Raw genomic sequence first — 16327 nt, forward strand, 5'->3', positions numbered from 1 at the left:
ATTTATTAAACTAAATAATTTTATACAAAAAGTTGCAGAAAAAAAAAAGATTTTCTTTGAATAAATACTTTGTCTGTATTTTTTAAAACTAAAAAAAAAAATTATTATACAATAAAAAATTAGATATTTCAATGTTTATATTTTTATTTTTTTCGTTTATCCATTTATTTAACCATAAAATTGGAAAAATTACAGACTTATTTATAATTTTGCAAAATTAGGCTTGGTGTCACTCGTATAGTTAAAAACTAGTCATTGAAGTGACACCTTAATAAAACAAACAAATAAAGCAAAAAAAAACAACAAACAAACAACAAAAACTATTAATAAAGATAGTACCAAATATATAATGATAATAAAAAGAAGAACAATAACTATTAAAAAGTCAGACCAATAACTCAAAAAAAGGAAAAAATGAATAAGGTGACATGAGAGATAATAAATGAATGAGATAACACAACATTCAACAATCTGAAAAATGATAGAAAATAAAAAAAGAAAACGAAAGGATATATTTAAATATTATGAGACAATAAATATGAAATCACTTGAATAATAGCAACAAATGCAAAACGCAACAATAATAAAAATAATTAACAATAACACCACAAAAAAAATGCACGACAATATAAAAAATACTCGTGTGAACTGGTAAATATATACAATAAACAAAATTACACAGCAGGATAAACAAAACATAGAAATACACGACAATATAAAAAAAAATTTAAAAATACATGATAATATAAAGAATGCAAACAGCATAAATTAATAAAACTTGAAAGTTGTTCTTTTTGTTTTCTTTTAATAACTTATTTAAGTTTTTCATTTTCGAATATATCATGAACATTTTTTCATTTAACTTTGTTTTTAGTTGTTCTGTTTCTTTAATGTTTTTCTTCAATTTTTATTCTTCAATATATTCATTATTTTCACTTAATTAGTTATTTTTAATACTTCGCTTCGAAAGAATTTTTATTTGTTTTTCTTTTCCTCTTATATCTATTTTTCAGCTTTTCGCCGTTAAAATATTTCCTCCATTTGGGATGTCATTGCAAAGTGATTGTAAAGAAGATCCTTTGAACTGAATAAAATTTCTTGATTTAATATACACTTAATGTAGACAGCAGTTTCCTGTTTTTCTTTTTGCTGTTGATGTACTTTTCTTCACCAATTGGTACTGCAGGATTTCATTAAAAAGCTCCTAAGAATCAAAGCTAAATACAAACATCAGGTTATATGAATTGGATGAACCAAAATAACAATTCTAACAAATATCAAGCTCGTAAAGAAAAAAATGAATCAACAAAACAGTTGCAAAGAATAGTTGTTAACTACTCAGCACGAAAAAAGATCAGATATATGTTAAAAATTATAAACCCTGCCAATATACCAAATTGAAGAATTATAGCGTGAGTCAGATATTGTTTGAAACCTTTCATAATTTAACTCAAAATTATTAAATTTATAAAACAATTACAATAAAATACTTGCTATTATTTTATTGTAGTTGTTTTAGTACTACTATACTACTTAAATTTTGATATAATAATATTATTATATCAAATATATTTAAAAATAGTTACACCCTACCTTTTCTTATTGAAATCAACTATATATATAAAATAAACATTCTTTTAAAAAAGTAAAAAGTCAAAGCTCTACGATATTTATGTTAATTCTATTTATATTGTACATATATGTAAACATTTTACATACTGTAATAATAATAATAATAATAATAATAATAATAATAATAATAATAATAATAATAATAATAATAATAATAATAACAATAATAACAATAATAACAATAATATTAATAATAATAATAACAACAACAATAATCATAATAATAACAACAATAAAAATAATAATAATAATAATAATAATATATATATATATATATATATATATATATATATATATATATATATATATATATATATATATATATTTATATATATATATATATATATATATATATACATACACACATTTATACACAGTTAAATTATAAATAAATATATATCTTATAAATATAACAAGAAATAAGTTATTGTTTTCATTAGGCAATATTACAGTGTATTACTTTGTTGTATCATTTTTAGTTAATAATTAAATAAATAATACTTCAAGTAACCAATATATATTAAAATATTTTATTTGAAACAAACATTTAAATTTATACCACAATAATCATCTTTTTAACTACCATAAAATTATAACTTTAATTATAAATTTTAAATAAAATATAGTAAGAATTTGTACAATTTGATTCTTTTAAAATATTTAATATCTACAATCCGCTAATTTATAACTATAAAACTTTGTTATAAAACAATTACTTTATTTTCCAGTGTAATTATACTATACACTGTTTAGACCTTAAATAGATCATTGTATGTCGAAGCTTATAAACGCTTGTTTACACAAACACACACACACCCACACACACACACACACACACACACACACACACACACACACACACACACACACACACACACACACACACACACTCACACACACACACACACACATATGCCGTGTGTGTGTGTGTGTGTGTGTGTGTGTGTGTGTGTGTGTGTGTGTGTGTGTGTGTGTGTGTGTGTGTGTGTGTGTGTGTGAAACAGATTGTGTATACTTATAAATATACATTAATATTTGTTTTAAAAATACACAAAAATTGTTTGTATTAGTTACATTTCATAAATGTGTAAGTTCTTTTAAATCAAAAACATATAAAATTAGAAGATTTAAGAGCATTTGAGCATTTTTGAATTAACTTTTTTGTTATTGTCATTATAAATCAGCCAAAAATAACTGTCAAAATTTATGCTGCTTTAACAAAAGATAGAACAAAGATAATTAATAAACAAATGATAGAAATACACAATCATGTTTTTGGTAAAAGTATTTATCTTTAAAATTTGTTTTATTGTACATGAATGATATTTTATCATTTTTTATATATTAGGTCTAGGATTTAATTCATGCGCTTTTTAATTGAAAATTGAAGGTTTATTTCAAAAACTAAATGGATGAATACATTAATGAAAATAGTATCCATCGCTAGTCACTACTTTTGCCCATCTTTCCGGCAATTTACGAATTCCGTGTCGAAAAAATGCTTCATTGTTAGAAGTGATCCAATCAGAGACCCATTTTTCGATATTTTCTGAAGAAGTGAAGCGCTGTCCAATCAAACCGTTATTTGTGCAATCGAACAAGTAGTAGTCAGAAGGAGCAATGTCCGGAGAATACGGCGGGTGGGGTAACACTTCCCATCCGGCATTTTCCAAATAGTTTTTGACAGGTTTTGCGACATGTGGTCGAGCGTTATCATGCTAAAAAATGAGTTTATCATGTCTGTTACCCCAATCTGGTCGTTTTATGACCAGAGCTTGCTTCAAATGCATTAATTGTTGTCGACAACGTTCTCCATTAATAGTTTCACCAGGTGTCAGAAGCTCATGGTACACCACACCTTTCATATCCCACCATATACACAGCATAACCTTTCCACAGTGAATATTCCGTTTGGGTTGTGATGGACCTGGTTCACCTGGTTTTACCCAGGCCTTTTTTCGTTTAGTATTTTCGTAATAAATCCATTTCTCATCACCAAAAACAATTCGATGCAAAAATCCCTTTCTTTTCTGTCTTTCAAGCAGCGATTCACAAATGCTCTTTCTTCTTTCCACGTCTTTGTCTTTCAATTCATGTGGAACCCAATGAGACATTTTTTGAATCATACCCATGGCTTTGAGGCGTCTGGGAAACTGTTGATTGTTCAACTCCTAACGATTTCGCAAGGTCCTCTTGCGTTTGACAAGAATCCTGATGAGCAATGTTGCCAATTCTGCATCTTCAAATTTTTTCGGCTGTACTGGTCGCTCTTGGTCTTCCAAACAAAAATCACCACTTTTAAACCGTGCAAACCACTTCTGACACGTTCGCTCAGCTAGAGCATGGTCACCATAAACTTCAACCAAAATACGATGACTTTCGGTAGCACTTTTCTTCATGTTAAAGTAATGAAGAAGAATCCCCGCAAAAACACTTTATCAGGAACAAAAACCGACATTATCAGTTAAATTAAAAATAGTGTTGTTTACGCTTAAATCAAATGATTTATAATGAAAATGATGCGCAAGAACAGTGATCTTCGCACGTATGCGCGGCTAAACGAAACGCTGAGACAATAAGGTAGTTTCGTAATCCCTTGTCAAACCGCACGAATTAATTCCTAGACCAAATATTTAATTTTGTAAATCTGTCTTTAAAGTTCTGCTTTTCACTGTGTATAGTTTAATATACAAAAAACTTTAATTTAAGGTTTTTTAAAATTTAAATTGTTTAAATAGGATGAATAAATAAAATGCTACAATAATGTTGTGCAATCAAAGACGTGAAAAAAGTATGCAGTGAAAAGCTTTTTTTTTAAAACCCTTAAGTTACATATTTAAATGAATTATGAAAAAATTAATTTTTAGTATCATATAACCTGATTAAGTTAATTATTTTACTTTTCAAATCAAGATCTTCACAAGCACTATGTCCAAAATAGAAAGCTATCAAATGGCAAGAAGACCAAAGTTAAAGAACTGAGTTTTCTTGGTGTTACTACTAAAGTAATTGCTGATGAAATGAGAAAAAGTACAGGAAAATCCATTATAAATAATGGAAATTTGGAACATTAAGGATAAAATTCGTCAAGAAGTAAAAACAATTGTTTTATTGCATAAGTTGTTGTTTTTATAATTAATATTATACATAATATACATATATATATATATATATATATATATATATATATATATATATATATATATATATATATATATATATATATATATATATATACATACATATATATATATATATATATATATATATATATATATACATACATATATATATATATATATATATATATATATATATATATATATATATATATATATATATATATATATATATATATATATATATATATATATATATATATTTATTCCAACAATTTTAAAATATATTCTACAAAATAGAGTGCTCAATGTTCTTAAAAGAAAATCACTTAACAAAAGTTTTTTTCATTGTGTTCGGTTTAGAACACTGTGTTTCATCAATAATGTGAACACTGTGTTTCATCAACAGAACACTGTGTTTCATCAATAAAAACTTATAAGAAATGAATGATCAAACTAATAAAACTTCAATTTATACCAAAAAATAAATTACAGGAAGTCGCAATTGTCTCAACTACTGTAAATTTTCACACATCTGTGGAATATGCTGACACTTTTATAAAAAGAATTCTTTAGAATTGATTACTTTTGCTTTTTTAAATAAATAATTTTTATAAAATGGGGGTTTAATGTAATTATTATTTGAGCTCACTTATTTTGATAGTTTTTTAGGAGAAACTTGTTTTCGTGCCTGCATTTAGGAATCAATTCTGATTTTTTGTTTAATAAACATTCTTGGTTTGCATGTATAATAATTTCAAATTTTTCTAGTAGGCATAGTATGTATTTTTTGGAAATATTGTTATATGCAGGTGCTGTTTTAAGGATGGATAAATTCAGTATAAAATCATCAATATTTTTATCTTTTAATTCCCATATATATTTTGACAGCATGGTGTCTTTTAAATACTTTTTTTTTTAATGGATTGCTTATGATTGGTAAAATGTTTTTTTCCATTCACCCTTTGTTATGCCAATATATTGTTTGAGGTACATTCTTTGAGGAAACAACACATATACCACATTTTTTGATAAACAACTTCCACTCATTAGACAATTGTTTTTTGTTTACAATTACAATTTTCTGTAGTTTTTTCATTTAGGATTTCTTTTTTGTTTAACAAAGCATTATTGTGATCTTTTTTAATTCTTTGCATATTTTTTGTGCAACTGTAGCTAACTTTAATTGTATTTTGATTAAAAATTTTATGTAATTTACTAATTTTCAAAACACTTTTCCTATGTTAGTGGAAACATTTTTGCTATATGGGGGGTTGAACCAAATTACATTTCTAGTTCTATTTCGCTTTTTTCTATTCTTTTTTTCAGGGTCAAGTTTTAGTGCAAAATTTTCAAAACCACTTTTTTTAAGGTCATCTTCAAATATTTGTTTAGAGGAATTGAATTCCTCTAAACAAATACTTTAGCGATTACACACTAGCGACTTCCTGCAATTTAATTTCTGGTATAAATTGAAGTTTTATTAATTTGACCATTCATTTCTGATGAGTCTTTATTGATGAAACACAGTGTTGAATGAAAAAAAAATTTGTTAAGTGATTTTCTACTACTTTATATATATATATATATATATATATATATATATATATATATATATATATATATATATATATATATATATATATATATATATATATATATATATATATATATATATATATTCTTTTTCAATAAAGTAAATGTCTTTCATTGTAGGAAAAAATATGTCCATCTTCAAAAAAATGTTTTAAATGCTGCAGAACTGCTAGTGAAAGTAGTTGAGAAAAGAGGAGAGAGTGATCCTGGATTGGTATCACAATATGTTAAATCAGATAATAATACTCTTCAGTATTTATTTGTTCAAACTAGTGTAATGAGATCCACATTTAGTAAGTTTGGTGGTGTCAAATTTGTACTGACACCACCTACTGTCTCAGCAACAGTGATATGCCACTGGTGTCATTTTTATGCATGGATGGGAATGGATTTTCCCATATAATAGCTTATGCTTTAATTGCTAATGAATCAGAAGTGATGTTTGGTCAAATTTTTAAAACCTTTAAAGCTTATAATGCTTCTTGGAATTCCATTAAAACATTTATGATAGACAAAGATATGAGTTAGTTAACAACACTCGAGAAAAATTTTCCTAATAGTTTTTGTGAAATTTGTTTGTTTCATGTTAAAAAAGCTTTCAAGAAAAAGATTGCCGACTTATCATGTACCATCGATGTTAAAAGAAAAATTTCTGTATACCTGGATACACTTTGTCATTCAAGAGATCAGTCAATATATGAAAAACAGAAACAGTTGCTTTTGTCTCTCGATGAGTGCTTTGCAGAATACTTTTTAAATAATTGGTTTTTTTATAAACGAGCAACACATTTAAACTTTGGCGACACCACTAATAATAGAATCAAATCTTATCATCAGAAATTGAAAAGTGTAATAACTCACCGAATAGATTTACATCAGTGTCTTGATAAAATATTTTTTTCATATGCTATAAAACATGTATGGCTTGAGCTTGTAAAAAGTACACATTATGATTTAATTTTGCCATCTAACAATACTCACAATGTGATTATTGGTGACAACACTTATATAGTGAGTGAAAAGTCGTGTAATTATAAATTTTTTATGAATATTTGTTTGTCCTGTCGTCATCTTATTGCTATTTCCCAATATTTGGGTAATGAAAAGGTTAGATGCTAAAGTAGAGAATTCTAATTGGAGAACTCCAGCACTAGACAAAATTCAGAAATATAAACTCAAGGTTGCTCTGAATATAAGAAATATAAACTCAAGGTTTGCTTTGATAAGCTAGTAAACAAAATGGTGGAATTAGGTACAGAAACGTTCCAGTATTATTTAAAGCAGTAAGATAGATTTGGAGAGATGGTTAGTTATGGCAAAAGATTTGAAATTTTCATTGAAGATCAATAAGTATCAGATAGTAAGACAACCTCTATGTCAAAGCTTTGTAGTGGGTCCTGGTAGCTCCTGTAGTTCAGTAAACAATGATTCTATGGAATCTTCTAATAAAAATACGATTATGAATATCAAGATATTCAATTCTTTGTCAAAAATAATGAAAATCCATTTATTGATGACCATGTAAAAGTCACTGGATTAGAAGATAATCGTATTGATTTTATGACTTAAAGTATGTATCAACCAAAGCAGATAAATAAATCTTTAGATGTCCATAGGTTAAAACTTATTAAAGCACCACTTAAAATTGCTAAAAAAGGCAGGCCTAGGGATTCTGGGCAAACAGCGTTAGGGTTAACTAAAAAAACAGTAAAAAGGAAATGCTGCTTTTGCAAAAAATATCATCCCGATAAGAATTTAGGAAAGGGATTAAAAACAAAATGGTTGAAATGCACGAAATGTGTCAGATATTTTCATGATTTGTGCTTAGGAGATAAGCCTCCATATGATTTACATCTATGTTTATTTTGCATTAGTTAAATAGAGAATAGCTAATAATAACAATACCATTTTTTTGTGTTTTTTATATAACATTTTTCAATAAAGTTTCATTATAGTTTAGAAGGAAAACCCTTATATAAGATTCTCATTTACAAGTGAAGAGTTTATTTTCAAGATGGTGTATAAGCAAAAAGTAACAAATAATAACAAGTAACTAATAATAACAAGTAAATTTAAATACAAAAACTTTAAAAAATTTATTTATTATAAATTTGCTAAAAAATAATAAAATGCAGATTGGATAAAAATTATTTTGTAAAGTAAGCAATATTTAAAGTGGTACATTAAAATGTATTAAAATGAGATTCAGAATTCTTATGAGGTTAACTTTTTTTGGTTACTATGGATACCTTACTTTGCATAACATAGCAACAACATATTTTCGGTAGTTGTTAGTAATTTAATTACTAACACTGACAGTAATTTAATTACTTTTAATTTTAATTACTAACACTTGTAGTAACTTAATTACTAACAAGTATTAATAGTCCAGTCGGCATATATATTATAACATTTTACTTTTAAATACAAAATACTTGTTACAATAATTATTTAGATATGGTTTTGTTAAACTTAGACATTCATAATTTTCTCCAAAAAAACAATCTTAGTATTTCAAAACAAAATATTACTGAAGATATATTAAAATTTATTCAGCCAAAATTTGCTGATTTTAAAGACGTTGATTTTAGACATGCTGTTCAACGATTTGTTTACTTGTATAAAAAAAAGTGGAAATCTGCAAACTATACTGTGAAAAATTTTGAAAAGAAGTTTGTGAACTGGCTTGATGAATATTTAATTGTTAGAAAAAAAGACAATGAACCAACTGCAAGTAGACGTGGTCGAAAACCAGTTGCATTTAATAATAGTTCTAATAAAACTAAAAAACGGCGTGTATCTTGTTTAATTGAATCTTATTCATCCAATGAATTATTTTTTGCTGCTAATAAAAAATTTAGAGATGAATCTGTTGTTATTGCTGCCAAGAATGTTTTAAATATATCAAATACAGATAAAGCAACTAAATATTCAGCAGACGAAGCACTGGCTTTAATAATTGATGCAAGTCTGACAAAAGCTTCCTATCAATTGATTAGAAGCGGAGCCTTGGAGAAAGAATATAACATCTACCCCGCTTACAATGATGTCAGAGATGCAAAATTGAAATGTTATCCTGCAAACATAACAGTGGAGGACTATTCAGCTTCAGTTCCTTTAAAAGATTTAATGACTCATACTTTGCGAAGAATCTGTGCAGTTCAGGAACCTGTGCTAAGGCACTTGATATTGAACGACAAAGCAATAAAAACAATGACACTAACGTGTAAGGCTGGTTTTGATGGTGCTACTGGCCAAAGCATTTATAAACAAGTTTTATCAGAACCCGACATTAACAGAGATTTAAAGCGTGAAGAATCATTATTTATTACTTGTCTTGTCCCATTGGATTTGACTGGATTTAACAACAGCAATTTTTTGAGATTTTATTGCACATTGCATATAAAAAAGAAACAAGAAAGTGGCAAGCAAGATCTAAAGAACACAAAGAAAAGACATCTGTAGCTAAACAAAAGATTCAGACTGATTTTATGAACAAAATGGGACTTGTTGTTGATTTCCCTAAAAGTGGTGGTTCTGGAACAAGTAATGATGCCAATACCTCAAGGCGTGCTTTTGCAGCATATGAACAAACAGCTGAAATTCTGGGTATTGACCAAAACCTTATATTCAGATTTTACATTATCTTGGTAACGCTCTCTTCAGGATATGAAATAGACTGCTTAAAGTTCAAGGATTATTGTTTTGACACTTTTAGACTATATGTGTCCCTTTATCCGTGGTATTACATGGCTCAATCAGTTCACAAAGTATTGATACATGGACATGACATAATTAAAAACCTTACATTACCCATCGGACTTATGTCAGAGGAAGCTCAAGAGGCTAGAAATAAAGACTTTAAATCTTATCGCGAAAATTTCAGCCGAAAAACATCCAGAAAAGCAACAAATACTGATCTTATCAATAGACTCCTAGTTTCCAGTGATCCTGTTATTTCATCATTGCGTAAATCAACATCACACCAAACAATCATAAAGCATTTCCTTCAGATGTTTTACAATTACTTAAACAATCTTCAAACGATATAATTGTTTTATAATTTTTTGATGTAATTTAAAATTGATAACGTTTTCTTGCACTATTTTTTGCTTTTATTACTCCTAAAACATTATTTACCTAAATACTCAATTTTTATTCAATATAGGTGGGTCGAAAATCCGATAAGATATTCAAATATCAATTTACCACTTTGTAACTAAGGAAAGTATCCGGTATCTAAGCAATATGTGTATCCATAACAACTAAATTTAAAAAATTATCGCTTTTGTAAGAAGTGTGATCTCATATTGGTACTCATGCCAAATTTAGTGAATATAGCACTTATAAAATATCTGCAGATAACAAAAGTAGGTTGTTGCTAAGCAAAATAAAGGTATCCATAGTAACGAAATAAAAAAATATTACCTTCATAAAAAGCGCAGACATCATATTAGTACTCATACTAATTTTAGTGAATATAGCTCTAATATTAAATTAGTTATGAATTTTGTCCAGTAAAAGTGCATTCTGGCCCACTGTGCGCTGTGAAGTTTTGGCCTCCACAAAAAAAAAAAAAAAAAAAAAAAAAAAAAAATGCGGACTCGTCAGTGAGTGAATAGAAAGCTATAAAATTGGCGAATATTCATACATAATTAGCGTTTTTTAGAGTAATTTCTTAAACTTCAATGTCGAATTAGAAAACTTTCTGTTGATTTTCAAATTATGTTTTTATAAGATTCTTAATCAGCAGTAAAATTCTCTATCATATTTAGCAATAAATAAAAAAAAGGAGGGGGGGGGGGGAAGAGAAACTGCAAAAGTACCCTAACAATAAAAAGATTAAACTTTGAACTTCAAAAATTTTCGAGCAGTTTTTTTTCCACATCCAGGGGCCAATGCTATAAACAATTCGAAGTTTTTTTCGAGAAAAAAAATCTTTCGTAAAAACGCAATTTTTAAAGTAAATTATTTACACGTAAAAAAATGCGTAAACTCGAAGAATTTATCGCTATTTGTATTTTTTTCGGCCATTGCTATAAAGCATAAAACGTATACGTCACTTAAATTCACGCACTTTTTATATCCGTAATAAGTCATTGATAACAACAATTTTTTTTAAAAATTTTATTAAGTAGGCCTACTAAATAAATTTTATTAGTTATTAAGTAGGCTGTGCTGTCTATTCTATTTTTATAAATATTTTTACATTCTAGTATTTGGTGTTTAAAAAAACTGTGTAAAATTAAAATAGGAACATGGATTTAATTTTTTCGGATGAAGATTTAGATTTCGAAGTTGCAGAAAATGAGCTTTGCCACCGATTGCCTCGAGAGGTTGGAGTTTAAAGCATTACTTAAAATTACTAAATTTTGATGTTTTTTTAATGATTTGTTATCGAACAAAATCAGAAATCATACTAAATATGCACAGAAATTATATTTTTGTTTTGTTTTTCAATTTCATTTTAGTTTAATGGTCGCTCTTTTAACGAAGATGTTTCTGACAACGTTTTTCGAGAGCAGTATCGAGTCCCAAGAGCTGTATTAGATTTTTTAGAAACTAGGCTTAAAGATGATTTGCAACATTATACTAAGCGAAATAAAAGCATTTCAGTACGTTTCCAGATAATGGTATTTCTTCATTTTATTGGCACAAATGTTTTTTTTCATGTTCTCAGAGACTGTCATGGAATCTCTACCAACACAATTTATCGTATTATACACAGTGTAGGAGAAGCTATTTTCAATGTTAGTGTATTAAGTTAATAAAACTATTGAAAGTTTTACGTTGTCATATAAAGTTGCTTATTATTTTTATTTTAGTAAGTAAATTAAAAACTAAGTTTAGTAAAGATAAAAATTGTTATCCTATAAGATTAGATTCGACAAGAGATCATAAAGTGGCCCAATGATTGCTCCACTCTTCCACAGAAGTTCATGGAAATCGGAGGTTTTCCGTGCGTATGTGGTGTCCTGGATGGATCTCATATACTCCTTTCTAAACCTCCTCAAGCAGATGAAGATTCTCTAATCAATCGCCATCATGCCCATAGCATAAATGCAATGGCAGTATGTGGACCCGACACATCCATATTTTATGCATCGACCAACAGTCCAGGAAGGCGGCATGATGCACATGTAAGTCTGTCACTAAGTTATATTTTACAACTGTTAGTGCACTAATGCCGGCTATTCAACTAGTACGTGACACTCTTCGGAATGTTCATATTTGAACATACTATTTGAACTATTATGGTTGCTAATTTTAATGTAGCTTAGACTAACTAATATAATGTATTATAGTGTAACTTACAGTAAATTTAAATATTGTGACTTTACTGCTATTAGGTTCTAAGAAATTGCAACTTATGGAACAAGTTTGAAATTGGAGAGCTTCCATTTAATGGAGCTGTAATTTTGGCTGACTCTGCGTACCCATGTCGAGAATGGTTAATTCCACCTTTTCCCGGTGATCCAGACGGAGCTCAAAAACGTTTCAACATAGCACAGAGAAAAACTAGAAACATAATTGAGCGATGTTTTGGAATTGTCAAAAACAGGTTTTATGCTTTGAAAACTGGAATTCGTTTGCATAAGGTCGAAGATGCCTTTAATCTTATCATGTGTGGATTTGTTATCCATAACTTGTGTATTCGACATGGAGACAACGGTAATGACTTTGAAGAACGTGAAGAAGAACAAGCTGATGAAAATCTAGCTCAAGAAAATCAGAATGATAGAGCTTTGAATAGACGATCACAGCTACTTAACTACTTTACTTAAAAATATTGTTTAAAAATTCATAAACAATTTGTTCTAGAGCATAGGATCTATCAAAATTGTTTAGACATGGATCATAGATTTGTGTCTAAATTAGTTGAATTAAAATTGGAAAAAAATTTACACAATGATTTTTTAATAAATGCAAGAAATTTTTATAAAAAATTAGACCATAAAAATATATGTTTATATTTGTTTTTAAGTATGTATATTTTGTTTTTTTATAGAGCACGCTTAAAAAATAATAAGAGATTTGTTAACTTTATAGTTGTAATGCTTGTATCTATTTCACATCGCAACAGCATTGGTCTTAATGTTTGTGTGAAGTTTTACAGAATTTATTACTGTAAGGCAATGGTGATAAAAAAATGAAATAACAATAACAATTTCAGATTGGAGTTATTTTTTTATTGTTACTAAAAAAATGTAATTGGTCATGGTTATACAAGACGAATGTTTAAATATAGTATATATTTTTATACAATAATTTTCAAAATTTAACATAAAATTATGATGTAGCTTTTCTCTTAATGCAAGAGAATTTCCTCCTAAAACAAAAAAAAAATTTTAATGATAAAGTTATACTAAATATTACTACAAATTAATTTAAAAAATAAAAAATAAAATACCGTGTCTGTATTTACAAAATGTTGCTGGTTTGAAGGTTGCATTTTCTCATGCATTAGCTTTGTTGCTGTTGTGTAATATATTGTTAAAGCCTTTTCTTTTCGAATTTGCTGTTGCCTGAGGGCAACGTCCAATTTCAAAAGTTTAACTCTTAACTCTTGTTCTTTTTCTAATCTTTCTTTTTCTAACCCTAAAACACTTACTTTCAATTTTTTAAAACTTCCATCTACCAAGAGACTTTCTCTAGCTTGTTTTCTTTTTAAATTTTTTAATGCCCCCATTGATGGTTTATTTTGAATTGAATCTAAAATTCAATTCTAGGTGTCAAAACAAGATCAGTTAACTAAAATAATAAGAAAGGTGGTTTAGATTCCTTTAAAAATAAGAAGTTTTTGATGGTTTTGGAAATACTAGTTTTAAAAAATTAAGCACAAATTGATGTTGTCTGTTATATAATTATAAGTCTAAAACCTACAATTAACTAAATTAAACAACTGAGATTTTAAAAAAAAACAATTTATAAATTGCATTACCTTGAAGTATCTGACGACTATCACCAACAAGAGTGGTATTGTCTAAATTAGAGGAGAACATACAATCAATTCTTGCATCTAATATAAACAATTAATTTGTATAGAATTTATATAAGAATAAAATAGAACTCTATAAACTATACAATATATGTATATATATATCTATATATATATGCATATATATATGTATATATATATGTATATATATATATATATATATGTATATATATATATATATATATATATATCTATATATATATATATATATATATATATATATATATATATATATATATATATATATATATATATATATATATATATATATATATAATACAACTTATCTTATAATACAACTAGTCTTAACCAATAAAGAAAAATATACCAGACATAGATGAAATAAAAGAAGCTGTATCAGAAGATTGTTTCAAAGTAAAGTTTACTTCTTTACTTGATGAAGAAAGGGTGGCAGTGGGAGTAGAAAGTTGGTTGGGAGTGGATGACAATGCATCATCTGTCATACAAAAAGAGATATTAAAATCAGGAACATTAATTCCAGATACATTTTTTGACTTCCTGTCAAGAATGTCTAAGACAACATTATCTAATTCTGTTAGTTGTCTCCCTGCAGCACCTTTAAAAAATGTATATATATATTTGTATATATTATATATATACAAAAATATTTAATTATATATGTGTGTATACACACACACACACACACACACACACACACACACACACACACACACACACACACACACACACACACACACACACACACACACACACACGCACACACACTCACACACACACACACACACATACACACATATAAATATATATATAACAAAACTATACCTGTTTTTAGACTTTTAGCAAATTTTTGCATTGTAGCTCTTCGCAAATAATCCCACTCTCTATTACGCAGCTGGTTGATATCTTCAATTTTTTCCCCTAAACTATTTAAATGTGACATTATGTCTTCCCAAATTCTATTTCTATGCCTCATAGTAATAGATGGACCTAAAAGTAGAGTAAATAAATAATCAATATATAGTATAATATAGTTTTATATAGTAAAATACTAAATATTCTATAATAATATATTATTTTATAATTAGAATCATACCTAAAAAAGCTTACCTATATTATATATATATATATATATATATATATATATATATATATATATATATATATATATATATATATATATATATATATATATATATATATATATATATATATATATATATATATATCTATATATATCTATATATATATATATATATATATATATATATATATATATATATATATATATATATATATATATATATATATATATATATATAATATAATGTAATTATACATATTTTTATTTAAATAGTTTGCTAATTAAAACATACTAAGCTTCCCAAGAAGAACCTCTTTGTTTTCTCTGATCTTTATTGCTAGTAACATTTTAAGTTCTTTAGACAGCATTTTATTTTGTTGTGTATTTGTGTATTATATGGCATAATTGTCGACTATATATACTTTTCTTTAGTCAAACATGAAAAATTTGTTTAACCAAAATTACTATCAAAAACCTAACAAGGAAAAACAACAAGGAACTGAATAATCGATTAAATGCAGATTTTAAGTAATTAGTTTAATTACTTAAATTAAATTAGTTTAATTAAATTAAATTAGTTTAATTACCAAAATCCTTTTCAGTTTTATCTGTAAAATATCTACATAAAAACACAAACAGAGAATGTTCAATAATTTTGAAGTGCTAACGTTGTTCCAAGAATGGCCGCTAAAAATCACGAAGAAAATATCTAAAATAGAGATAAAAAATCTATCTGAAATTTTTTTTCGAAAAAACGCATTTTTTATCTGAAAAAGGGATTCCCTTGTTCGTTTATAGCATTGGATTTAATAGCGAAGTTTTTATCTCAAAAACGGTATTTTTTGAATGTTTATAGCAATGGACTTTTTTTTTCTTCGCTTTTTACGGTAAAAACTTCGTGTTTTACGGAAAAAACTT

At 26.8% G+C, this 16327-nt stretch overlaps 2 protein-coding genes and 1 long non-coding RNA gene across 4 annotated transcripts; 2 read left to right on the forward strand and 1 right to left on the reverse strand.

Moving 5' to 3' along the window:
* Positions 1-4265: 4265 nt before the first annotated feature.
* On the forward strand, positions 4266-8249 carry LOC136085085 (uncharacterized). The gene is made up of 3 exons (XR_010641065.1): positions 4266-4423; positions 4546-4725; positions 6468-8249. It is a non-coding gene; the product is annotated as an uncharacterized LOC136085085 (long non-coding RNA).
* A 3255-nt stretch (positions 8250-11504) lies between these two features.
* On the forward strand, positions 11505-13132 carry LOC136085421 (putative nuclease HARBI1). Its single transcript, XM_065806724.1, has 4 exons — positions 11505-11683; positions 11819-12097; positions 12230-12487; positions 12698-13132. Exons 1-4 carry the CDS (start codon positions 11606-11608, stop codon positions 13130-13132), a joined length of 1050 nt encoding a protein of 349 aa, XP_065662796.1. The 5' UTR covers positions 11505-11605.
* A 383-nt stretch (positions 13133-13515) lies between these two features.
* On the reverse strand, positions 13516-16327 carry LOC136084740 (uncharacterized). 2 transcript variants are annotated; one of them, XM_065805444.1, is made up of 7 exons: positions 15997-16327; positions 15702-15884; positions 15151-15315; positions 14675-14923; positions 14290-14331; positions 13759-14060; positions 13516-13677 (listed from the first exon to the last, which is right to left on the reverse strand). In XM_065805444.1, the coding sequence occupies exons 2-7, from the start codon at positions 15775-15777 to the stop codon at positions 13657-13659; spliced, it is 855 nt and encodes a 284-aa protein (XP_065661516.1). In that variant the 5' UTR covers positions 15778-15884; positions 15997-16327; the 3' UTR covers positions 13516-13656. The 2 variants fall into 2 exon arrangements, with proteins under 2 accessions (XP_065661516.1, XP_065661517.1); XM_065805445.1 differs by lacking the exon at positions 15997-16327 and having other exon boundaries at positions 15702-15952.

This window comes from Hydra vulgaris, chromosome 09 (genome assembly GCF_038396675.1).
Source record: "Hydra vulgaris chromosome 09, alternate assembly HydraT2T_AEP".
NCBI classification, from domain to species: Eukaryota; Metazoa; Cnidaria; class Hydrozoa; order Anthoathecata; family Hydridae; genus Hydra; species Hydra vulgaris.

Excerpts from the sequence above, each read along its gene's own strand:
- LOC136085421 (XM_065806724.1), top strand. The coding sequence starts at position 11,606 with ATGGATTTAATTTTTTCGGATGAAGATTTAGATTTCGAAGTTGCAGAA. Across the intron at positions 11,684-11,818 it reads GCCACCGATTGCCTCGAGAG|TTTAATGGTCGCTCTTTTAA; the intron begins GTTGGAGTTTAA and ends ATTTCATTTTAG. Across the intron at positions 12,488-12,697 it reads GAAGGCGGCATGATGCACAT|GTTCTAAGAAATTGCAACTT; the intron begins GTAAGTCTGTCA and ends TACTGCTATTAG.
- LOC136084740 (XM_065805444.1), bottom strand. The coding sequence starts at position 15,777 with ATGCTGTCTAAAGAACTTAAAATGTTACTAGCAATAAAGATCAGAGAA. Across the intron at positions 14,332-14,674 it reads TTTTATTTCATCTATGTCTG|ACAATACCACTCTTGTTGGT; the intron begins GTATATTTTTCT and ends CCTCTAATTTAG. Across the intron at positions 13,678-13,758 it reads ATTTTGTAAATACAGACACG|GAGGAAATTCTCTTGCATTA; the intron begins GTATTTTATTTT and ends TTTTTGTTTTAG.